The following is a 27,356-nucleotide window of genomic DNA, read 5'->3' as shown; positions in this document are numbered from 1 at the left end:
TGTCCGTATGCCCTTCTGGCTGAGAGTGAGGTGGGCGGGGGGATGTAACTCGGGCAAGACACCCTCCAAATTAATCCAATCTGGTCCAGGTATCTGGGACAGCAGTTGCCTCCTTCTGCTGTTCTGATGGTCATTGTCGGACACCTTTGTGGATATCAGTGCAGGTGTAGTTGATGTGGCTCAACTTTGTGGAACTCAATGTGGGTATGTGTGGTTGATGTGGCTCACCTTAGTTGTATGTGGTCGATGCGGCTCACCTTTGTGGAACTCGACGTGGGTGTGTGTAAGGTTGATGTGGCTTACCTTTGTGGAACTCAGTGTGGGTGTGGTTGATGTGGCTCACCTTTGTGGAACTCGACGTGGGTGTGTGTAAGGTTGATGTGGCTTACCTTTGTGGAACTCAGTGTGGGTGTGTGTAAAGTTGATGTGGCTCACCTTTGTGGAACTCAGTGTGGGTGTGGTTGATGTGGCTCACTTTTGTGGAACTCAATGCGGGTGTGTGTAAAGTTGATGTGGCTCACCTTTGTGGAACACAATGTGGGTGTGTGTGGCTCACCTTTGTGGAACTCAAAGCGGGGGGCGGGGTGGGGGTGGCTAATGCAGCTCACTTTTGTGGAACTCGATGTGGGTGTGTGTGGCTAATGCGGCTCACCTTTGTGGAACTCGATGCGGGTGTGGTTGATGTTGCTGTTGTACTTGAAGGAGATGGTCAGCAGGTGCCTTTCGCTGGAGGAGTCCCTGACCAGGAAGGAGCCGTCGCACTTGTCTGACAACTTGCTCACCGCCTCCTCGCTGCTCAGTGGGCCCCAGTACCACCCACACTGCAACATTGTGCATACATGTGGAGTGAAGGCCTAGAGATGACGCATCCGCCGAGGAGAGCGAGAGATTCTGAGCGCACTGGTTCGAATCCCAGCACAGTCGCCAGTATTTTCTCCCCACTCCGCTAGACCTTGAGTGGTGGTCTGGCCGCTCATCATTCGGATGTGACGATAAACCATGGTCCTGAGTGCAGCATGCATTTTTTTTTTTTTTTTTTTTTTTTTTTCCCCGGACTTTCTTGGGTCGACCACCGTTTTATTTTGTACATAAATTCATTATAACAATTCAGAGTAGATGGAAAAGAAAGGGGAAAAAAACAAAGAAAGAAAAAAAAAATGAATACAGTGTACATTAACAATAACATCGTCATCATAAGTCATTATACTTATAATATATTGTTCTTAATTTGGTCAAGGTGGACACATTTTCATCATGTGTAACAGTGCAGTTTTATAACATATAATAGCATCAGCATAGAGTTATGGACACTTTGCTTCGCTAACGTAATGTGAAAAGAACACAACCCACACATAGGATATCTTATGTATGAACACATTTCCTCTAGTTTTCTATACGTGACTATATAAAACACCCATTACACAGTCGTGTTAAACATTATTACTGCAGACACATAAGTGCACATGAATACACACATGCATATATTATTTACATACTCGCATACTTACACATTCACGTACATCTGTTCAAGTCGCATGAGAGCTTTGCTGATGACACACAACTTTATCAGTCGGCTTCCATAGCTGAATTTGATGCACTGGTGACTCAAACACAGGAGTGCATTGCTGGCCTAAAGGACTGGATGACTCTCAACAAGCTGCAATTAAATGATGATAAGACTGAATTGATGATAACCTGTCCAAAGAAGTTTCGTCAACATCCTTCCTTTCCTGACTCTGTTCTGATCAATAGCACACCTGTTTCACTTTCTCCCTCTGTTCGCAGTCTTGGTGTAATCCTGGACCAGTCTCTTTCCTTCCAACAGCACATTTCGAATATCTGTAAAGTTGCCTATTTGGAACTGCGTAGAATCAGCTCTATCCGCCACTATCTCTCAACCGATGCAACCAAGACACTTGTATGCTCTCTGGTTCTCTCAAGATTGGATTACTGCAACTCTCTTTTTGCCGGCCTTCCCAAATACCTGTTAGACAGACTCCAACGAATTCAGAATAACGCTGCCAGACTCATTTGCAGAGCTTCTAAATTTGACCATGTTTCTCCTCTCCTTCAGTCTCTCCACTGGTTGCCTGTTTCTGATCGAATAGACTATAAGCTATCCACTCTGACCTTTTCTGCAGTCAACGGATCTGGCCCCAAGTATCTTTCTGAACTCATCCATATCTATACCCCGTCTCGCCAGCTCCGTTCTTCCTCTGATACTCGACTTCTCAGGATACCTCACGTCAGAAGTAAGACCTATGGACACAGATCGTTTTCTTTTCAATCGCCAAAGACGTGGAACAAGCTCCCTCATAACCTCCGTCATTCTGATTCCCTCGCATCTTTTAAATCTCGTCTCAAAACTCACCTTTTCCCTCAGCAATAAGTTCAATTGTGGCAGGTCCACAACTACATGCATGTATATGAATGTGTATTGTGTGCGCGTGTGTTTATGTAAGTTTGTGCCTGCCTATGTGTGCGTATTTGTTAGGGTAGCTGTTAGATACACATGTATGTTAAAATGTATGTATGCAGTGTGTGTGTGTGTGTGCGTGCGTGCGTGCGTGTGTGTGTGCGCGTGCGTGCGTGTGTGTGTGTGTGTGTGTGGTCTCATTTTGGTGTGCGTATGTAACATAGATATAATGTTTTATGTTATCAAAAGCGTTTTTGTAAAGCACCTAGAGCAGATTTCTGGATAGTGTGCTATATAAGTATCCATTATTATTATTATTATTATTATTATATATATATATATATATACATACATACATATACACACATACATATACACACATATATATACATATATATATATATATATATATATACATACATATATATATATATATATACATACATAAAAAATCATTGAGCCTTCATTATTATTGTGCATTTTGATCTTTCATACTATTTTGTTATGGGTTACTGTTTTCAAGAAGTTTTATATATGGACACCATTTTCTCATAAATACAGCACTTAACATTTCCATTGAATGCATATATCTTTCTACCTTATAACTATTTCTTAAATCATTCAAAAAGTGCTCTATACATGGTTTAATCTTATTTATTCTGCATTTATAAACAAAATATTTTGCAACAAGAATAATATAGTTGAAAATTTCATCTATTTTTGTAATTTCATCATTTCCAAATAGAACTAATTCTATGTTTAACTTAACGTTTGAGCAAGTATCACATCTTTCTTTTAAGACGTTCTCTAATTCCTTCCAAAACAATTGAGAGAACTTGCAAAACCATAGATAATGTTGTACTGAATCTATTTCATTTTTACAAAAATTGCACTTGTCACTGTTTGTAATACCCATTTTCTTCAGAATTTTGTTTGTAACTAAAATGTTGTGACAAATTCTAATTTGAAACCACTTTAATTTTATCTCTTTTACTTTTTTTATTTGCTTCATGGTGGTTACCCAATTAACGATGATATCTAATTTTTGCTCCCACTTAACAAAAGAACTTATATTGTAAATAAAGAGTGGTTCAAGAAGTATATCATAATATAGTTGCGAGCCTTTCATAGTAGAGGATATTAAGTGTAGTGCTTTCGATTGTTCATTACAGGTTTTATCACTTAGATAAATATTATGTGTAATTAAGTAACTTTTTATCGAATGTATCAATCCCATATACACTAAATAATTTACATTAATATTATATTTTTCTCTAAAGCATGTGTAACTAAGGAAGCACCCATTCTCATCAACAACATCTCTAACCAGATATATATTCTTATTTGTCCAACATTTGTAGTGGATTGTATTGTTACCAACTCTAAATTTGTCGTTATAAAAGAGGGGCTCTGCAAGTACCTCGTGTGACTCTTTTAATTCTATTTGTTTCGTAAAATTCGAGTATGCCTGAAAAACATCTTTCCAAAATTGGTTACATTCGATAGTCAGAAACTTTTTTGAACCATAAAGATTTAGTGAGTTAATTTCTTGGCATTTTATAAGTAAGATTCTCTTCCACTTTGGTGTTCCTGTGTATAATTTCCTTATCCATGTTATCTTAAGAGCATGTATAAACTTTTTTATGTCTGGTATACCTATTCCTCCATTTGCAACTTTATGTATTGAGTATTTTCTTTTAATTTTATCTGGCTTTTTATCCCATACGAATTCATAGCATAGTCTCTGTAATTCTTTTATTTCTTTGTCTGGAGGGTTTGGAAGAAGAATCCATAAGTATATTAGCTTTGAAAGTATGAGAGATTTGAGAATAGCAATTCTACCGAGGGGTGTGCATATACGTTTTGACCAAATCTTGAATAATTTTTTTGCTTCTATTAATTTGTCCCTTGTGTTCACTTCAGTTATTTTTGATAGATCGTTTAAAAACCATATACCTAAAATCTTGAATTTGGGGGGGTTCCATTTCATATTCTTTTCTGGGAGATACTTCCTTTTCGAATTTCTCATACACCCTAACCAAACATTTAGCGTTTTATCATAATTTAACTTCAGACCTGAAAATTCTTCAAATCTATTTAGTGTTTCGAATAATTTCTCATACGATTCTTTATCTCCCTCTAACGTAAAAGTTGTGTCATCGGCAAACTGACAAATTTTAAATTCGGTGTTCAATATGCTAATGCCTTTAATACCCTCATCTTCCCTTATCTTACATGCCAGAATCTCAGAGCACAATACAAAGAGGTATGGCGAAATCGGGTCTCCCTGGCGGCACCCCCTTTGTACTCTGAAACTCTGGGATACCTTACCATTTACTATGACATATGACTTTATATTTCTATAAAAAGTGCTTACCCATTTACATATATCTTCTCCAAATCCAAAAGCGTTTAAGACCTTGTTCATATATACCCAGTTTACTGAATCAAATGCCTTTTCAAAGTCTATTGAAACTAGTAAGCCTGAAATGTCTTCTTTTTCTAAGTAATGCATGATGTCATATAGTATTCTTAAGTTATCACCAATGTATCTACCTGGAATGAAACCTGTCTGATCTTCATTTATTAACTTAGGCAGGACTGACTTAATTCTACTAGCTATGCATGCTGATCCTATCTTATAAATAACGTTTAACAAGGATATAGGCCTCCAGTTTTTTAAGTATTCCCTTGGTTTATCCCCTTTTGGCAGGCATGTAATTAATCCTTCTTTCTGTGTCGTTGACATTTCTCCACTTATAAATCCTTCATTCAGTGATCTCACAACAAAGTCACTAATGTCCTTCCAAAAAAATTTGAAAAAATTTACAGTCATTCCATCTGTACCTGGACTCTTGTCGTTTTGCATTCGTCTGATAGCATCTGTGGCTTCTTGTCTTGTAATTAATCCTTCTAGTTGTTTTGATTCTGTCTCATCAAGTCTGGGTAAGTTGTTTACATACTCACTAATATCTAAATCTTTTACATTCTGTTCTTTGTATAGGTCTTCATAATAATGTCTTGTCGCCTTTAGTATTTCATCTGTTTCTGTCAGTATATTGCCTTGATCTGTAAATAACTTTAACATGTGTTTGCTGATAAAGTGACGTTTTTCAAGATTACAAAAATATTTACTTACTTTTTCACCCTGAGATGCCCATCTTGCTTTAGATCTTAAAGCTATCCCTTCCATTTTCAAATTCCTTAACTGTATGAGCTCTTCCGTCTTCTCCTGCAATTCTCTAATTATATTATACGACCGAACTTCCTTTTCGAGTCGTTGTATTTCCTCTTCTAACATTTCCTCTGTTTCTATTTGTTGCTTTTTCTTTCTTATTCCAAAAGTTATAGTTTTTGCTCTTATCTCCATTATCAACACATCTAAAAAGAGCTGGCTGCTTATAGTAAACTGAATTTCATCATTCGGGATATTACATATATTTTCTCGTGTGTAAGGTAATACTGCATACTGTTCCTTTATTTTCTCTATTGTTTCTTTCACTAACTTAATATAATCACTGTCTCTAAGTAAAGATGAGTTAAATTTCCAAAAAGGTTTTCTTTTGGGTTCTGTATTAAATACTAAGTCAACTTTGACTAAAGAGTGGTCACTTCTATAACCGTACAAAATATCAGCGTCTTTAACATCAGTAACCAGGTTATCTGAGATCAAGAAGAAGTCAAGACGGCTTTGTTGTAAGGGAGTTGGTCTCCTCCAAGTGTATCTTAAGACTTCAGTATTGAGTTCCCTCCATATATCTACTAACTGTAAGTCATCTATCATCTTTAAAACTCTTTCTTGTGCTCCCCGATTATTCACATGCTTATAATTGTGGTAGTCTACGTTGGGATTCATTACTAAATTCCAATCCCCTCCCATTATGATGTTAGAAATTTCTTGCTCTTCAACTTTTTTCTGAATTTCTTCAAAAAATATAGGGTCATCTCTGTTAGGGCCATAAAGGTTTACCAATAGAATTTCAATATCAAATATGTTTAAGACCAAAATGATATAATTACCATGAGTATCTGTAATGGTTTTTTTAATTTTGAACTGAAAGTTGTTATTCAGCAAGATAGCTACTCCTCGTGACCTAGAATTATTAGATGAAAAAACACATTCATAACCCCATTCAGCCCTTATTTGTCTCTCCATCTTTTTTGTAAAGTGTGTATCTTGTAAAAAATAGACTGAATATTGTTTTTGCCTTAAGTATTGTAAAACATCTTTCCTTTTTTGAAAAGCACCTAGCCCCTGGCAGTTTAAGGATGATATTTTTAGACTATTCATGAGTGAATTGTATATTGGACCACACATATTGCACCATTAATATTTCAAAAACAAAATTTTCCACCTGTACCATTTTTTCTAATCTAAGAAATGAAAAAAGAACAAGAACGATGATGAATTCCTTGTTCTTTACAAACTGAAGCATCAGACACTCAAATATTTGGCGAAAGTCAAATGAAATATATGAAAAAGAAAGAAACAAGACAAAATATTTTCCGTTCACATAAAAATACACATACATTGGCAAAGAAGAAAAACAAACAAGTAAACAAAAAAAACAACAAAAAACAAAAACAAAAAAAAAAACAGACACCTGTTTTCCTCTGACCATCCTTGGCGATCAGGGAACACAACATCGCACAAATTTTGATTTCATAAAGCCGTATTTCACGAAACTCCTTCCCATTCTCGTGGAAAGTATTTTTTACAAGATGTGTGTGTGTGTGTGTGTGTGTGTGTGTGTGCGCGCGCGCGCGCACGCGCGCGCGTGTGTGTAAGTCAACGCGCGTGTGTGTACAAAACTTGTAAAAATCGTGCGAGCGATTTTGTCTTCTCTTTTTTTCTCTCTTTTCAGATTCTTTTTTTTTTTTTAACAAATTAGTAAAACTCAAAACAACTAAGACAATATTCACATAACATTCGTGCCAGTATGCAGCATGCATTTAGCCCATGTAAAAGAACCCACAGCAACAAAAGGGTTGTCCCTGGCAAAATTCTGTAGAAAAATCCACTTCGATAGGAAAACAAATAAAACAAGAGAGGCAAGGCCTTCAAGACTCACTTGTGATACACTTAAAAAAAAATTAAAAAATCCAAGCTTTTTATGTATTGTGTATAATTTCAAAATGTAATGTTTAAGATGAGAAAGATCAGTTTAAAGCAAATTAAGTCCCCTTGCATTAATTACAGAGTAATTTCCCTTTTTTTATTACGTGCACCAAAACGTTTGCAAAATAAATAAAACTTCCATGCTTAGCAAAAGATGTTCCTGTTTGACCAAAAAATGATAATAATGACTGCTCTTGTTGTTGGGTCAGAATATCAGATCAAAGTGCCAAGTTTAGAGAATACAAAAAATATACGCTCGTAAATATAACAGTAAATGCAGTTTGCATATAATTAGGCTTCATTTTTTATTTTTTTGTGCCCATCCCAGAGGCGCAATAATGTTTTAAACAAGATGACTGGAAAGAACTGAATTTTTCCTATTTTTATGCCTAATTTGGTGCCAACTGACAAAGTATTTGCAGAGAAAATGTCAATGTTAAAGTTTACCACGGACACACAGACACACACACAGACAACCGAACACTGGGTTAAAACATAGACTCACTTTGTTTACACAAGTGAGTCAAAAAACCAACTGCAGGCAGGAAAAAATGCAAAAAAAAATGGGTAGCGCTCTCAGCGTACCGACGCGCTGTCCCTGGGGAGAGCAGCCCAAATTCCACACAGAGAAATCTGTTGTGACAAAAAATAGTAATACAATACAATACCAGTTGGAAGGATGTCATGACTTGTTTGTTGTGCCAGTGTCCGTGCTTCTCTCTCTCTCTCTTTCTTTGTCTCTCTCTCAACCTCACCTTCTCTTTCTCTTTCGAGAGCTTTAAGGTATGTGTGTGTGTGTGTCTCTGTGTGTGTGCGTGTGTGTGTGTGTGTGATTGTGCTTCCTTCTCTCCACACACACACACACATATATATATTTTATATCCCTTTCTTTTTCTCTTTCAAGAGTGCTCAAAGACATTGTACTTCGTGAATGATTTTACTTTTAAAAGAATACGTATTCCTCTATGTATTCCTTGTCTATAAAAAAAATTCTTATTTTTTTCCCCCAAAATTATTTTTTAAAGAATGAATTTTGCAAAGGTTTTCATGTACACATAGTAATGTACTCTTCTTCTTTCTTTGTGGGCTGCAACTCCCACATTCACTTGTATACTACACCAGTGGGCTTTTACATGTATAACCATTTTTACCCCGCCATGTAGGCAGCCATACTCTGTTTTCGGGGGTGTACACTGAATATCCTTTAGTAGGATTTTATATGAGCAATAAGGTCTGTGAACAAACATAATATCATCTTGTATTTAAAGAACAAAATAGAAACACATTTTTAACTAGGTGATATAATACATACTAAAGAAAAATAATAAGGCAGCCAAATAACGCTTCTGAGATGAAATAATGTAAAAGAATAGGTATGTAATGGACACAATGTAAGCAAAGAGGAGCTTACAAATTCTACTTTAACAGGGAAACGCTGCAACAAATGTGGTCCGTATTTCAAAGAGTATATTTGGCAATACTAGAGCTAAAAAGACTACAGCTAGGTGACAGGCATGCAGCTGCTCCATTCTGTACAAAGCAAAGAATAGTTCATCAAGACAAGTGCAGTAGCCGAATGGTTAAAGCGTTGGACTTTCAATCTGAGGGTCCCGCATTCAAATGTCGGTGATGGCACCTGGCGGGTAAAGGGTGGAGATTTTTCCGATCTCCCAGGTCAACATATGTGCAGACCTGCTGGTGCCTGAACCCTCTTCATGTGTATACGCAAGCAGAAGATCAAATACACACGTTAAAAATCCTGTAATCCATGTCTGTTCGGTGGGTTATGGAAACAAGAACATACCCAGTATGCACACCCCCAAAAGCGGAGTATAACTGCCTACATGGCGAGGTAAAAACGGTCATACACATAAAAGCCCACTCGTGTACATACAAGTGAACGAGGGAGTTGCAGCCCATGAACGCAGAAGAAGAATGGTTAATCAAAATATAAGGACATTCATCAATTTTCAACCTGAAACTGATCTGCATTGTAAATGCTCTGAAGACTAATTGTTGAATTTACTTTTGTATAGGAGTTTGGCATGTAAAATCATTCAAAATAAATCACAAGTAGCAAACACTTGTGTTTTGCCAAACAAAAGCAGTTCTTCAAAGAGTTTGACATAATCATCAATTCTGTACATTATGACATTTGTTGCTGATAACAGAATGTTTATTTGTGCACACCTCAAGCAGTCAGATCCATCAAAGTGTAATGTATAGACTGTCATATGTCATATAATGAGCCCTGACACAAGAGTCACTTAAAATGAACTGTTGCGAGGAACTATTAAAACATCAAACTTTCAGATCTGTGTGTGTGTGTAACTATCTGTGTGTGAGATCTTCAGTTTAATGTCTATTCATTAGAAGTGTTATTAGACGGATCTCTGCGTGTGTGTGTGTGTGTGCGCGCGCGCGCGTGCATGTGCGCGTGCATGAGTGTGTGCGTGCATGTGTGTCACAAGAGATAAAACTGTATCCTCCTATTAAGTCATCCTGTTTCTATCTTTTGTTTATGCCATTCTTGATATTACTGACACAAACAAAATATTTTCCGCTTCACAATTTTGGACAAATGCACATGTGTACAAGTCATGAAGAGAGAGAGAAAGAGCAAGATGGATAACTACGTGACTTTTTCTGGAAACACACCCAAACACACACACACACACACACACACACACACACACACACACACAAACACACATAAAAAATAAAAAAAAATTAAAAAATAAAAAAAATTATAGAGAAATCCATTTCAACTGGTGGATTTTGCATGATGAGTATACAGAGAGAGAGTGAGTGAGTGAGAGAGAGAGCGAGAGACAGACAGACAGAAAGACAGAGACAAAGAGACAGAACACAGATGGAAAAAAAAAATCAAAGACAATGAAGACCAAATGCATGACACAACTCACTTCTTTCAGCTGCTTCATACTCTTCAGAAAGTCACTGTGAGCACGGGTAGCATCCACAGCACCTGTACACAAACGAAGATGGTGTGTCTGTTGAATGCAGCCAACCTCACACCTGGTTGTGGTTCTGACTGAGGAAAGGCACAGAAGGCCACAGAATGGAGTGTTGGCCTGGTGGTAACGCATCTGCCTGGGAAGCGAGAGAATCTGAAAGCACTGGTTCAAACTCCACAGCTGCCAGTATTTTCTCCCACTCCACTAGACCTTGAGTGGTGGTCTGGGTGCTAGTTATTCGGATTAGATGATAAACCGAGGTCCCATGTACAGCATGCATTTAGAGCATGTAGAAGAACACATGGCAACAAAAGGGTTGTCCCTGGCAAATTTTTGTAGGAAAAATCCACTTTGACAGGAAAACAAATATAATTGCAGGCAGAAAAAAAAGAAAAAAAAGGTGGCACTCTCAGTGTAGCAACTCACCCTCCTTGCGGCGAGCAGCCTGAATTTCACACAGAGAAATCTGCTGTGACAAAATTAGTAATACAATACAATACAGTAGTCATAGAAGGATGGGCCAAACAACCGGCTGGACCCATTTTTTGTGTTGAAAAAATATTTTCAAAATCCTTTCTTCTTTCTTTTTTTTTTTTTTTTTTTTTAACTCCAGATGTTGTGTATTCCATAAATTCTGTATGGAAATTGTTTTTGCACACTCTCTATGGTCTCTGTGAGGTAATAAATGAAGAAACACATCTTTCAAATAGCTGCGCCTATTCCCACTATTTTCTGAAGAACAAAAAAATAAATAAATAAATAAAAAACCAAACAAAAAAACCCAAAAAACAAACAAACAAACAAATCTATGTATCAACACAAAAATGAGCACTGCTTTACTTACACTCTCATCAAACTCAACCTCAATTCCACAGATCTGTCATTTTTTGACGCCATATTTCATGAACGCAGCTTTTGTGTTTGGGTTTGTGTGCAAGCACCTGGTTCCCCCCTCCCCAGAATATGGGTCTCACAGACCCACAACATAGACTGCATAGCAAGTATGGGTCTGACTGACCCACAACGTACAGATAGGACAGCTCTGCTAAAGTGACCGCATGGCAAGTATGGGTCTGACTGACCCACAACGTACAGATAGGTCAGCTAAGCTAAAGTGACCGCATGGCAAGTATGGGTCTGACTGACCCACAACGTACAGATAGGACAGCTCTGCTAAAGTGACCACATAGCAAGTCTGGGTCTGACTGACCCACAATGTACAGATAGGACAGCTCTGCTAAAGTGACCGCATAGCAAGTATGGGTCTGACTGACCCACAACGTACAGATAGGACAGCTAAGCTAAAGTGACCGCATGGCAAGTATGGGTCTGACTGACCCACAATGTACAGATAGGACAGCTCTGCTAAAGTGACCGCATAGCAAGTATGGGTCTGACTGACCCACAATGTACAGATAGGACAGCTCTGCTAAAGTGACCGCATAGCAAGTATGGGTCTGACTGACCCACAATGTACAGATAGGACAGCTCTGCTAAAGTGACCGCATGGCAAGTATGGGTCTGACTGACCCACAACGTACAGATAGGACAGCTCTGCTAAAGTGACTGCATAGCAAGTATGGGTCTGACTGACCCACAATGTACAGATAGGACAGCTCTGCTAAAGTGACTGCATAGCAAGTATGGGTCTGACTGACCCACAACGTACAGATAGGACAGCTAAGCTAAAGTGACCGCATGGCAAGTATGGGTCTGACTGACCCACAATGTACAGATAGGACAGCTAAGCTAAAGTGACCGCATGGCAAGTATGGGTCTGACTGACCCACAATGTACAGATAGGACAGCTCTGCTAAAGTGAGTGCATAGCAAGTATGGGTCTGACTGACCCACAATGTACAGATAGGACAGCTCTGCTAAAGTGACCGCATAGCAAGTCTGGGTCTGACTGACCCACAATGTACAGATAGGACAGCTAAGCTAAAGTGACCGCATGGCAAGTATGGGTCTGACTGACCCACAACGTACAGATAGGACAGCTAAGCTAAAGTGACCGCATGGCAAGTATGGGTCTGACTGACCCACAAGGTACAGATAGGGCAGCTCTGCTAAACTGACTGCATAGCAAGTCTGGGTCTGACTGACCCACAATGTACAGATAGGACAGCTCTGCTAAAGTGACTGCATAGCAAGTATGGGTCTGACTGACTCAATGTACAGACAGGGTGAATTGCTTCTTAGTGAGCATGTGTTTGAGAGACCCATGATGGAGGAATAAGTGAATAAATAACAAAAGTACAGCAAGGGATAGCTGATTAAAGAAGTATGTAAGTAATGCTGAGAGTCAATTACTGCTATGTATATAAGTAACAAAGTACAGCAAGGGATAACTGATTAAAGAAGTATGTAAGTAATGCTGAGAGTCAATTACTGCTACGTATATAAGTTCAAATCAATGAGCTAATCCAAAGACTGGTTTGATTAGCATTTGTCAGTACACAAATCCATTTACGGCTAAGAATCACAAAGGGTACAGAATTTAGCAGCACACAATGAAAAACAATCCCTCAAACCTGGTGTACCCTTTGTGTGTGTGTGTGTGTGTGTGTGTGTGTGTGTGTGTGTGTGTGTGTATGTGTGTGTGTGTGGGGGGGGGGGGGGGGGGGGGGGGTGCGGGTGCGCGTGCGTGTGTGTGTGTGCATGCCTGTCTGTGAATGTGTGTGCATGTGTGTATGCACTTGTGTGTGTGCGGGCTTGTGTGTATGTGTGCATGTGTGTGAGGGAAGGATAAAGTCATAATCTACAGCGTTTGATGGGTTTTGAAGGCAAAACGGCAATTTAAATTTTTTACCCCCATGTAACACAAATGGTACCCGTCTCGAGAGACTGACCCATATGTGCTTGTGTGTGTGTGTGTTCTTTCACTCATTGGTTTATTATCTATGGATTCACTACAGGGTCATAGATTTAGTCAGACATACATTCATTCATTTCGATCACATAACACACACACACACACACACACACACACACACACAAGCACACACATGCGTGCATGCACATGTACGCACACAGGCACACACACACACATGTCCATACACGCATGTTCACACACACACACAAACACACACACACACACACACTCCGTCACAATACATCCATCACCAAACCAACATCCCCCACCTTCCCTCAACTCTCTCTTCTCAAGAACAAACAGTGACAAAAACCCAACACAAACACAAAACAAACACAGAACTTCAGTTTCAGCACACACTACACTACAAACTACGCAGCAATGGCATGCTAACGTTCACTGCTACACGGCTACGTTATCACTGGCGACACATTTCCCGCATCCGGTCCCTAGAGATGACACAGATGATGTCACTGTCACCCAGAACAAGGGACAAAGAGCAGACTATTTAACATCCCACTCGACGGGGAAGAGTACCGCCACTCTGAAATAGGGACGTACCATTACCAAAAAATTAGTGTTGGCGTTGTACTTAATATAAATGCACACAGTTTTTGATGGCACGCTTAAAATGTTTGTATATTCCACTGCACGCTTCAGCCAGCCTGAAATTTGAAATCTGATGAATAATGAAGTGAATAATTAAATAAACAAATAAATGAACAAATAGATAAATAAATAAACAAATAAAATACAAGCTATGAATGATAAACACACACACACACACACACACACACACACACACAAACACACACACATAATTACAAAGAAAGAAAGTGAAAAAAAAAAAGGCAGGAAATCAAGAAAAGAAGAAAAATAACGTACACACACACACACACACACACACACACATATATATATATATATATATATATATATTCCCGAAATAAACCAAAACATTTTAAACAACAACAAAGTGTACTTGATTCAGCTGGCTTTTTCGTTCATTTGACAACACCAACAGTGATTACAATTAATTTTCACAAAAGAGTCATTCAACTGTTTTGTTGTTTTTTAATCTCAGAATGTCATTGTCAATCATGACTACTTTTATTCCTCATCAGAGCAAAACATTTTTCACAGTACAGGAGGCATCACAGCACAAAAATGTGAACCCCTTTTGAAAAAGTTATGATTTAGTTGCGTACATACAATGTATACACAACAAGTATTGTGAAGCTGCTCATTTAGTTCTTATCTTAAATTCATATTACCCCAAGGTTTGTGTGTCATGCCGTTCTGATCATCACACGTAGACTGGATGTGCTGAATACCTTGTGATTAAAGAAACAGAAACTGTCTGAACTGATATGGCCCAAAATAATGCTCTCTTGCCATGTTTCGTCCTGCTTAAAAGAATTATTAAAAAAAAAAAAAAAATGAAGTGTTCATCACAAATGCTTTGTACTCTGCGGAGACTGGTGGAGATGTTATAACTGTTGTCGATGTTTGAGCATATAGTATACTTGCTGTTTTGATCAAGAAGAAGGATTTTTTTTTAACAAGAATTTAACACTTTTTCTTTCTTTTTATTTTCAGAATTTACTTATTCATAAATTGGCCTTACACAGGGACGTATCAAAGTTTAGAGTTAGTTGTAGACAACATTACTGGCTGAATATCATAGTGTCACACACACACACATATAAACACATGTGCACAAATACATGTATACAATTAAACACACACACACACACACACACACACCACACACACACATGCTGGTTCAAATCCATCTACTTCTGAAACACCTTCCAATGACTCCCCACCCCCAAACCTGTGGGAAAAAAATGGAACCAATGGTACTGCCTTTTTAAATTAAATAAAATCTGTAAGGCTTTGTAAGTTTGTTTCCAGTTAAGTAAATGTTAATGGTCATGAACCAAAATAAAAGAACTATATCTAAATAGGAAAAATGAAAATTTTAACAGTACCTCACTGCCAAACAACTGCATTTGTGTCTGTCTGTTTTGTGTTGAATAATGTTTGCGTGTATATCATATGTGTGTGCATGTTTGTGTTTGGTAGGGATGCATGAGTGGTGTGGTGCATATATGGCATACATGCATGTGTGTGTGTGTGTGTGTGTGTTTGTGTGTGTGCATGCACATGGTAGCAAGTGTGCATGTGTGCCTGTGTGCTAGATTATTTAGCATCTTACTCACATCAGGTCAATTTCCCAATTAAGTGCTGATGCAAGCACAAACAGATGATCAAACATTAGACAGCTAACACCATACATATATATCATCTCACATTGCTGTAGTAACAGGAAGGGAAAATATTTATACAAGGAAAACTGACTAACTTACTGGTATGTCGACGGTTCTTACGAGCCTCCTGGTCCTCATCTGAGGCCGCAGCCCGTCTCAGAGGCAGCTCTTCAGACACAACATTCCTTCCTTCAGCCCTGGGCGCGCTGATGCGGTAGGCAGGTAACGGTGGGGGTGTCTCCTCCCCTAGGACAGTATGTGAAAGTGGGGGTCTCTGACCAGCAGGTAAAGGTGGGGGTCTGTCTTCCCCTAGGACAGTAGGTGAAAGTGGGGATCTCTGACCAGCAGGTAACGGTGGGGGTGTCTCCTCCCCTAGGACAGTATGTGAAAGTGGGGGTCTCTGACCAGCAGGTAAAGGTGGGGGTCTGTCTTCCCCTAGGACAGTAGGTGAAAGTGGGGGTCTCTGACTGGCAGGTAAAGGTGGTCTGTCCCCTAGGACAGCAGGTGAAAGCGGGGGTCTCTGACCTGCAGGTAAAGGTGGTCTGTCCTCCCCTAGGACAGTAGGTGAAAGCGGGGGTCTCTGACTGGCAGGTAAAGGTGGTCTGTCCTCCCCTAGGACAGTAGGTGAAAGCGGGGGTCTCTGACCTGCAGGTAAAGGTGGAGGTCTGTCCTTCCCAAGGACAGTAGGTGAAAGCTGGGATCTCTCACCAGCAGATGAAAGTGGAGGTCTCTGACCAGCAGGTAACGGTGGTGGCCTCTCCTCCCTTAGGGCAGTAGGTGAAAGTGGGGGTCTCTCACCAGCAGGTAAAGGTGGAGGTCTATCCTGCACACACAGGGCAGGTAAAGGCGGAGGGTTCTCCCCTGTGGAACGTGCAGCCCCAGACAGCAGGGGGAACTGATGGCTGAGAGTGAGGGACAATGGCCTGGTCTTTGGCGGTGAGCACTTCCCCTTACGCATTCTGCTTCCTTGTCTGCTCTCTGGGTCACCACTGGCTGCCTGACATGCTGACGATGCCGGGAAAGGAGCAGACAATGGTGGTGCACACGACTGGTAAGATGCTGATGAACGTCTCTGACTGAGTGAGAGAGAAGGATTGGTCATTTCAACAGCATATCTTGACTGCCACGGTTCTGGTTCTGGTTCTGGTTCTGGAGAACCAGGTTCCAAGATCTGGCCATTTGACTGTCCTGGCTGTGGATGTTTGTGGCTGTTTCTGATTTTCCATTTCCAGCTCATGTTGGATGCCTGTGCTCCTTCTGGAGTGACAGGAATGGCTGCTGCTGCTGAGTGCTGGCCTGCACACTTGCTGTCCGTACTGTGTCCACTTCCCACATGAGTGGTATCACTTTTACATGCACTGTTTGGAATTCCACCACACTCAACACCCCTTGTACAATCCCCAATCCCTGTCCTGCTCAGCTGGTAGTCATCACTAAGCACTGGGTCTTCATCAATAAATGGAAGATCATCCTCTATCTCTTTAAATGAGTTGTCTTCTCGGGGATTCTGCAAACCTGGTTCATTAGTGTGGGGCTTCTCTCTGTTTGTGGATGCACACACTGTTTGGGTGTGCTGTGAACAAGGAAGTTTTAAACAAGCATCTGAACGGGAACTGTCATAATTGTTTCCTTGATGGCTGTGTTGATCTGAATCGAGGATAACAACTGGTCCAATTTCAATGACTGCACTATCTCTCCGAAACAGAGTTGCAGCTTTTTTGTCGCTGTTTGAAGCAGCAGATTCCATTTTGATATTGACTCCATCACTACCACTGACTGATGTTGTGTGCAACTGGTTGTTGTTCATTGGAGACTGGAGCTCAGCTGATGCCCACAAACCTCCAGAAACGTGAGTTGTGTCGCTAAGTGTGTCTAAGTCTGTTTGTGAATAATTTCTTGCAGGCAGGGGAGGAGGAACAACAGACTCTGAGCTTTCTGTCTCTTGTATGTTGCTGCACTCAGGTGACATGCAACCACTTGAAACAGGTCTCTGTGGACTGACGTTTACTTCGGCCGGTAACAGTTCCTGTGATTTCCACAGCTGCTTCCTCTTCAGAATTTTAGCATTGGCATACAGATCATCGTCTTTGAATGCTGGAATCACATTGCGGGGATTACATATTCCACAAGGTTCAGTGCTGGAAACATCAGTTACTGACTCTCTCACATTTGTATTCTTTGGTTCAGAACTATCTGAGGACAGTTTCAGTCTGTGGATTGGTGGATGTGCCCCTGACTGAGCCTGACACTCCTGGGAAACACCAGTGTTGGGATTGGTCATGCTACTGTCTTCTTTCCTGTCAGTACCCTGGCTAACACTGACTTGTGATGCATTACTGGTTTCTGCCTCAGCAACATCTTGATCAGCTTTTACCTGGGAAGAGTTCTTTTTCTGAAAGTGACACCTGATATTGTCCAAGGTATCATAGTCGGGGTCAAAGTCCTCAAAAAATCTGTCATTGTTATTGTCCTCTGACAAAGGGCACACAGCTGAAGCTTCAGCTACAGCTTCTTTCTCACCCTGACACTGGTCCTTGTCGCAGCTGATGCTTGCTGCACCATGCAGCGCAGTATTCTCTGCAGAGGATGGCCTATCAGAAGTCTCTGAAGAACACGACCGAGATTTGTTGCTGACCAGAACAACATTTTCTTTGGCACAGAAAACCTCTTGAGATGCTTTCTGTGCCCTAAATCTGTCCTTCACACTGGTCTCAGAGTCTGTCTTCTTCAGGGAATCAGTGCTTTTGCTCAGACTATCTGCATTAGTCCCGCCAGACGCCCCTGCCACATCCAAGGAATGCTGAAGGACGAACTTATTTTTCTTGCGGATTTTGAAAGACCTGCGGATCTTGGAGAAGAATCCCTCACCAGGCTGGTCCATGAGCACAGCACCAGCAGGAAGGGTGGCAGACCTGGACGACTTGAAGCTGAGACGTCTGGGCTTCCTGTCTTGTTCTGCTGCTTTCTCCATGCTGCTGTACTGCTCTGCCCTCAAACCACCTCGAGTCTGGAGTCTGACTGTCAGTTCAGTGTGCATTTACTGCATGCATCAATAGTTTGAGGCAGATCAAATCCTATTTAATGTGCATATTTTTTCTTGTGACTGAACTTAATGTTGTCACACATGCCAACTTTCAAAGTATTTTGAACTGAGCAGGCTCCATTTCCTGACCAAGTTTTCATCCAGTCACCTGCAACAAATAAAACAGGTACTCTCCCATGAGTGCAAAAACATCAACAACAATAAACACAGACAAGTGAATAAATTAAAAAATAAAAAAAGAAGGAAAAAAAAAGGCAAGCTCATGTACTTTTCTTTTTCTTTTGTCCTTCCTAATTTCTAAATTGCTCAACTGACTATCATTGAAACTGGCCATTACTTGATACTTCTAATTACTAGGTACCTAAATCAGCTAATACTGAAATTTGTCTTCACTTAAAACTCCTAATCACTTAGTAGTTAAGTCGGCTCTGGCACTGACATTGTTGCTCACACAGTCCAGCTGGCTTTGACATTGACATTGTTGCTTTTATAGTCCAGCTGACCTCATAGGGCCATATTTAGACTGCCAAAGTGTATAATATTCAACTGCGTTAAACACAAAACTGATGGACATCAATAATTAAAAAAAAAAAAAAATCATTAAGAAAAGCCTACAAAATACAGACCATGACATGTTATCTTTACCACTAGGCTCCTTAAGGCAAATAAGATTTGTCTGTGCTGAGGAACTCAGCCCCTCCGCTTAATTTAACATCCCCAGATTACAAAAAAAAAATGTAAAAAAGGGGGGAAAAAACATTCGAAGCCATACAAAAAATACATAAAAAGGCCATAGGCAAATAACACTGTAGAACAGACAGCTAGTGATCATCCCAGTGTCTATACTCTCACTACCTAACTGCCAAAGCAAAACAGCACCATACACTGCAGATGTTAAGTTGTTAGGAGAAGCTGATGCTTTTCATCAAGGAGACCTTTACTGCTGTAGTGGATAATCAGGTCTTCCTAGTGTCTTTCTGTGCTCTCAGCCCCCCACAACACCTGTAGTGGATGACAAAGTCTTCTTAGTGTCTTGTCATGCTCTCCCTGCAGTGGATCAGGTCTTCCTAGTGTCTTGCTGTGTTCTCAGACCCCACAACACCTGCAGTGGATGATCAGGTCTTCCTAGTGTCTTGCTGTGCTCTCAGACCCCACAAAACCTGCAGTGGATGATCAGGTCTTCCTAGTGTCTTGCCGTGCTCTCATCCCCCCCCCCCCCCTAACCCCCCCCAACACCTGCGGTGGATGATCAGGTCTTCCTAGTGTCTTGCTGTGCTCTCAGACCCCACAACACCTGCAGTGGATGATCAGGTCTTCCTAGTGTCTTGCTGTGCTCTCAGACCCCACAACACCCGCAGTGGATGACCAGGTGTTCCTAGTGTCTTGTTGTGCTTTAAGTGCCCCACAACACCAGCAGTGGATGATCAGGTGTTCCTAGTGTCTTGTTGTGCTTTAAGTGCCCCACAACACCTGCAGTGGATGATCAGGTGTTCCTAGTGTCTTGCCGTGCTCTCACCCCCCACAACACCTGCAGTGGATGACCAGGTGTTCCTAGCGTCGTGTCACGCTCTAAGTGCCCCACAACTCCTGCAGTGGAGGATCAGGTCTTTCTAGTATCTTGTCATGCTTTTCTGTCATCATGATCCCCCTCCTTCATCATCAATATATATATATATAAAAAAAAAATGTCTGAAGTTCTGTAGCTTTTCATGCTCTGCTTTCATGATGAAATCAGTTCCAATACCCCTCCACTTCTATGCTTGGGGTGAGTCCTGTCAAGGTCTTTGGTGTTGACAGATTCATGCCGGGCTCTTTTTGGAGGGATATGGTGGCGGTCTTCACTCTGGGGAGATGCTCACTCTGTCTGGCTCTGCAACTAAGCTATTACTGTCATCAGTATGGGGCTTGGCAGGTGGTGTCCTAACCACATTAAATATGAACACTTCCAAAGTGACTTGGTAGCAGTGCAGGGTCTACTGTGGTGTGTGGTCTGGTGAGCAAGCATCGATGGTCCCCTGTAGACTGCCAACACTAGGACTATGACAGGCAAACTTGGGTGTGGCTATGTATGGGAGACTTAGAATAAGCAGTGTTGGAGTAATGCCAATCAAAAGTAGCAGATGATGGGGCAGCAAAAAAAAAAAAAAAAAAAAAAAAAAAAAAAAAGTAACCCACCCTCTCTCTCTCTCATACACTATCAGTATTAGTGTTAGAGCTAAATTGTTCATTATAAACATTACAGAGACTTGCAAGTTCAAACTGCGCTTGTTAACATCATGCACAAAGTGCGATGTTATACACAATCTTTCTTTCTTTTTGTATGAGGGTTACAGATATCTATATCGAAAAACGGCCATTTCGTTTTCCTGTTTTCATTGTTTATGTAGTAGAACAAGTTGTGTTAATTGTTAAGTCTTTTTTGCGGTGTTTATATATATCAGCATGTTGTGTTTATTGTTAGTCTTGTTTGCCTTGTTTACATAGATCAACAAGTTGTGTTTGTTGTTCGTCCTAATTGCATTGCTTATGTATATCACCAAGTTGTGTTTGCTGTTAGTCCTGTTTGCATTTCTTATGTTGATCAGCAAGTTGTGCTTATTGTTCATTCAAATAACCCTTCCTGGTGGGCTATGGCCTAAATATGAACAAACTATTCATTCATTTATCTATTTTTTCATGCGGACAGATAAAGAGGTAGAGAGTGGGTGAGAGAGAGAGAGCACGCCTACTCACACTCAAACATAACCACACACACACACACACACACACACACACACACATATATATATATATATACACAAACACTCCCTTCCCCTTCACCCCAACCCCTCTGTATGTGAATATTTACTGAAGAGAACAACAAACAGCACATAAAGACAAAGAGTCAGCAACAGAGGCTTACAGTTACACACACTGCTCATAACAGAACCAGATGTTCATGATGACAATCCAAGCATTAGGTCATCAGAGTTCAGCCTGTGGCTGCCTGATGCAATGACTAAGCCACATCCTGCTACACAGGGACCCTGCATATACTCTGTCTGCCAGTGTGTGTCCTCTCATTAATTTATCATGCCCATTTCGCCATGGACAGACTTACACTATGCAATGGGGAAAAGGCCATCATTTTATCCATCATTTTATAAAGTCTGGAAAAAGAAAGTATCCACCAGGTATCTATCTATCTTCCAAAATGTGTGTCAATGTACAAAAATATGTATGCTGTGTGGTGTGGATTTTTTGGGGGGATAGGGTGGGGTGTGGTGGGGGGTGTCTGTGTGGAGGGCAAGGGGTGTGTGTGCGCGTGTGCGTGTGTGTGTGTCTGTATATGTGTGTGTGTGTGTGTGTGTGTGTTGTGTGTGTGTGTGTGTGTGTGTGTGTGTGTGTGTGTGTGTGTGTGTGTACCACTGAAAAGGCCATTACTGTTGACTGCGAGCAAAGACACCATAACTGATTTAATGTTTTACACAAGTGCATGCTTTTACATATTTATATGGTACTCTCTTATTTTGTGTGTGCGTGCGTGTGTGTGTATGTGTGTGTGTGTTTGCAAGTGTGTGTGTGTGTGTGTGTGTGTGTGTGTGTGTGTGTGTGTGTGTGTGTGTGTGTGTGTGTGTGTGTGTGTGTGTGTGTGTGTGTGTGTTTGTGTTTCTATCTCAATATATATTGATCAACTGTCACTGTTTTAATCATCAGTGATTTTCCATCTGCATAAAATTTCAAAGAACATATACGTTCCTATATGTTTTGCTGGCTTAACTGCTTGTGAATGTGAAAAAATGTGTATAAGAGAGAGAGAGAGAGAGAGAGAGAGAGAGAGAGAGAGAGAGAGAGAGAGAGAGAATGTACCATCTATGTGTGTGACACACAGAGAGACAGAGAGAGGGACAGAGACAGCCAGACAGAGACTGAGATCAAGAGAGAGACACAGAGAGAGAAAATCCATACTTATGTGTGTTTGTCTGTCTGTCTGTGCATCTATATGTATGTGCCAGGCAGACAGGCAGAGACAAAGGTAAAAAAAAAAAAAAAAAAAAAAACAAAGTGGGAGAAACTAAAACCTTTATTATTACTCAAATATTGCAATGTTTGGCATTACTTATTCTTCCCATCTGCCCTTGCTAATGATTAATATACACAGACACCACACAAATACAGAAAGAATGATGAGAAAGAAAAAACTGTACACACACACACACACACACACACACACACACACACACACACAGTTTGACAGACAGACAAAACAGGAAGAAAGAGACTGAAATGTAGAGAGATCATCATAAAAACAAGCCAAAGGCAACTGTGTTCAAGTGACACATTAGGTAAGAAATATAGATGTTGTAACTAAACTGTCTTTCAATTCCAAGAATGACAAACTGAATCACTATGAATAAAACTACTTATGTACTGCAGCTGCTTCTGCTGCCTCTGTAAATTGCTTCTTCCACTATTCTACTTTCCAGTGTATCATTGCCACCACACAAATTGAAAGAACAATTGATTTTAATACAAATAAAATCTAGGTTAACAAGAGAGAGAGAGAGAGAGAGAATGAATCATTAGTGCATCGTGGCCAACTGGTCATGGTGACTGTAGGAGTAGAAGCAGAGGAGGAGTAGAAGTAGCAGTAGTGAAGGGACTGTCTCCAGCCACCGTCTGATCGCAGCTTACAAACGTCCTATTAAAATCCTCAAGGCTTGACTTAGTGCGTTGGATTTATCTGAACGCAGTGACGCCTTAACTGAACTAACTTTTAAAATTTTAAATGTTTAAATTTTCGTCTCAAATCTATCAATTACTAAGCACGTACAAGGCTATCATCAAAATTTAAGGCACAGTGTTCTTCTTCTTCTTCCATTAATGCTCAGCGGTCATAACTTTGACCATTACTAGCATTTTATGCATGCTGGGCATTTCCGTGTCTCCATAACCCACCGAACGCTGACATGGGTTACAGGATCTTTAACGTACGTATTTGATCTTCTGCGTGCGTATACACACGAAGGGGGTTCAGGCACTAGCAGGTCTGTACATATGTTGACGTGTTGATTCAGATTCAGATTCAAGCTATTCCGTTATTGTCGTCGGTTCCATTCGTGTCTGAAGCAATCCTGAGACACTAATATTTATAGTTTGTTATGAACATCAACAAGTGTTACGTCTGTGGTTAACCCGCCTCTGATCAGTCACAGTGACATTCCAACTATAAATGTAACGGAAAACCACCCACCACGGACAAAATACAAATGTTCATGACCACGAAACTGTATCATTCATTTTAGGACATGAAACACGAAAGCATACCAGAAGACAGTTGCAGTCAGCAGTGGACCGAAGAATTCGTCCGTCTTACAAGCCAGCAGACGCCAAAATGAAACAGGAAGTTTATTGCAGGATCTCAGGAGATTGCGCAGAATCTGACGAGACTCAGCCAGACGGCGCGAGAGAGAGAGGCAGAGAAAGGAGGGAGAGAGAGAGAGAGAACAAAAAAGAATTGGTTCCGGATCACGCTGACACACTAATTGAGGGAGCAGCCCAAAATGGTTCTGTTTTTCGTGTGTGGGTCCGCGCGCAAGACAAAACAAAACATGATGCACCTTAATTCTGTCTGTATGTCTGTCTGTCAGTCCAGTCTGTGTGCGCGCGCTGAGAACGAATATTTAGACCATGTGCTACCACTTCGCATTCTCGGGCCTGTGTCAGTGGTATGTGTGTGTGTGTGTGAAGCCTAAACTGGCTGTTTGCAATATATGTGTAGTGTGCTGCATGCGCCGTGTGTCACTGTGTGTTCACGCGCGCGCGCGCGTTTGTGTGTGTGTGTGTGCGCGCGCGTTACTGAGGTACCATTGAATGTCAGTGTGTGTGTGTGTGTGTGTGTGTGCCTTATGTCAATCGACGTCTCTGTGTGCGCGTGTGTGTACTAGTATGTGTGCGTGCGTCAGTGTGTCAGTGTCACCGTGTTTGTTTGTTTTTGTTTTTTGTTGTTGTTTTTTTTTGGGGGGGGGGGTTGTTTTGTTGTTGTTTTTTTGTTAGTTTTTTGTTTTTGTTTCCTTTTCTGCCAGTCACACTTAGTGATCCTCTTTTTGTTGTTGTTGCTGTTGTGACAATCGCCGTGACCGGTGCAAGCAACTGAGCTACTTAATTGCCCCTTCAACCCACTCAGCTCACTCAGTTCAATGATATAAATATGTGTTGTTCAAAACCCAGTCCGCCATCGAGACAGTGCTCAGTGAGGTACATCTGGACACACGCCGAAAAACAAATTCATACCCCGTCACCACCACCACCACCCCCCCCTTCCGGCCCCCCTCCAAAAAAAAACAAAAAAAAAAAACGATAACTGAGGGCTCGATGTCACTGGGGATGGGGGTGGGTACAATTAAAAAAAAAAAAAAAAAAAAAAAAAAAAAAAAAAACCTGACAAAAACTGCACTACTGTTTTCTTCCAGAACTGAACAAGAAGCTCAGATGGAAAATCGAGAGAGACAGAGGCACTGAGAGACAGAGACAGACAGAGAGAGGGTAACAAAAACAACATCATCATCAACAACAACAACAAACACACACACACACACACACACACACACACACACACACACACACACACTGACAAACATGTACACGTGACGAAGGCCAATGTCAGTGAGGTGTTAAATAGCCTAATCAGTAGCCTACTGATCAAGGCACGGTACACATTAATTTTTTGGGAGGTTGTTCACCTTTTCACCTTTCAAAGCCCTCTGACTAAAGAATGGACACACACGCGCGCGCGCGCGCGCGCGCACTCACGCACGCACGCACACACACTCACACACACACACACGTGCGCGCGCGCTCGCACTCACGCACGCACTCACGCACACACACACACACACACACACACACACACACACACGCGCGCGAAATAGATAAAGGGCTGGCTTGTACTGAACCTCTGTTTAAACAGTCTCTCTTTCTTTCTTTTACTTCGTTTAATACAATCATCATTATGTTTTAATGTATTTTGGCAATGGCAGGGAATCAGTCTTTTTCAGATCGAGATGAGTGTGAAAGAGTGTAAAATTATTAATGTCGCCAGTCTGGATCGCAGGAAGTTCCATTCCTTCTGCCGCCAAAGTTTGTTTTTAATTACCATCATTATCATTTAATTGTTTTGTTGTTGTTGTTGTTGTATAAATAGGCTGTAGTAGCCTAGTAAGTATACCTAATCGGACTGAGTTACAAAGTAGAAGACAGACAGCCGGATCCAGGATCTTTAGATAGTGTACGCTGTGTGTGTGTGTATGTGTGTGTGTGTGTGTGTTTGCGTGCGAGCGTGTGTACTTGTGTGTGTGTGTGTGTGTGTGTGTGTCTGTGTGTGAGAGTGCGCGCGCGCGTGCGTGTATGTGTGTTTCAATGCGTGTGTGTGTGTGTGTGTGTCAATGTGTGTGTGTGTGCGCGCGCGCGCGCGCGCTTCCTTTCCTTCTTTCTTTGAATGTCTTTAAACCGCATGTGTTTTTGAACAGGTCGTCATTTCACAGTATTAGAGAACGGTATCAGTGCACGAACTCATGTATGTGCATGAATGGCCACGCAGGCCTACACACAGTGATGTTTCTGTGTGTGTCCATACGTACCCTCTGTTTAATATTCGTTTTTCCATCTCACAAATCTTGTCATAAACATTTTTGAAGACATAGATTCAGACAGAGATTCTGTGTCACACGCAAACCTCCAGCACGGCGGGCTATTCACACAAACAGAAAAGAAGAAAAATAACTTCTGATGATGAAGATGGATTGTTTAATAAGCCGGTTATCTTCTGGAGTTTTTTTGGGTTTTTTAAAATTTTATACAGTGTGTATTTGTTTGTTCACTTAATCATATTATATATTTACTTATTTATTCGGTATAGATTCAGTCTCTCTCTCTGCGGGATTCTCCCGTCGTGTCCGACGGATGAGTAGGCAGGCAGGTCATATACTGATGTGAGTCCTCATGTGGAAATGAAGACCAATTCTTGAGGCACAAGTTCGTCCACAGACGCTGCATGGAATGGAGTCCTGCAAGGATGAGGCCCCGCCGCCGGGTTTTCTCCGAATCTTATTGTCCTGTATGGCGGCTGCTTGTCTGTTGCCCTCGAATGTTTTTGTGCTCTGGGTACTACACCGGCCGTTGCTTTCACTGTGTTTTTACGATGGCCACAACCTCTTCCCAGCCGGGAAGCAGTGTCATTTATTTACAGTAGCCTAACTATTCATTCGTGTCTTTTTTTTTTTTTTTTTTTTTTAATTTCTTTCTTACTAATCATTGATCAGTTAATTGAATATCGTAGACCGTCTCCGGAGGTATGTGTTGCCTGACTAGATGGACGGTCTACGACGAAAATAAAACATTCTAAAGTAAAATATTATATATATATATATATATATATATATATATATATATATATATATATATATATATATATATATATGTGTGTGTGTGTGTGTGTGTGTGTGTGTGTGTGTGTGTGTGTGTGTGTGTGTGTGACTTTAGAATGTATATAAAGAATGTATATATATATATATATATATATACATATATATATATATATAATTATATATATATATATATATATATATACACACACACACATTCTAAAGTCACACACACACACACACACACACACAC

At 40.8% G+C, this 27,356-nt stretch overlaps 2 protein-coding genes across 2 annotated transcripts in view; one reads left to right on the top strand and one right to left on the bottom strand.

Moving 5' to 3' along the window:
* Positions 1–24,125, bottom strand: part of LOC143292824 (uncharacterized) — a 26,792-nt gene extending 2,667 nt beyond the window's left edge. Inside the window, exons 1-4 of the mRNA XM_076603433.1 lie at positions 24,009–24,125; positions 15,758–18,849; positions 10,460–10,521; positions 653–821 (exon numbers count right to left, since the gene is read on the bottom strand). Coding sequence (XP_076459548.1) covers positions 653–821; positions 10,460–10,521; positions 15,758–18,695 — 3,169 coding nt within the window. The 5' untranslated portion in view covers positions 18,696–18,849; positions 24,009–24,125. The remainder of the gene's footprint in view (positions 1–652; positions 822–10,459; positions 10,522–15,757; positions 18,850–24,008) is intronic.
* LOC143292827 (uncharacterized) overlaps positions 17,379–27,356 on the top strand; it is an 18,103-nt gene continuing 8,125 nt past the window's right edge. Inside the window, exon 1 of the mRNA XM_076603437.1 lies at positions 17,379–17,507. The gene's annotated coding sequence lies outside the window, so the exon portion shown is untranslated. The remainder of the gene's footprint in view (positions 17,508–27,356) is intronic.

This window comes from Babylonia areolata, chromosome 18 (genome assembly GCF_041734735.1).
Source record: "Babylonia areolata isolate BAREFJ2019XMU chromosome 18, ASM4173473v1, whole genome shotgun sequence".
Lineage (NCBI taxonomy): Eukaryota > Metazoa > Mollusca > Gastropoda > Neogastropoda > Buccinidae > Babylonia > Babylonia areolata.
Note: the sequence above shows the minus strand (reverse complement) of the source record. Positions and strands in the feature narration are given on the sequence as shown.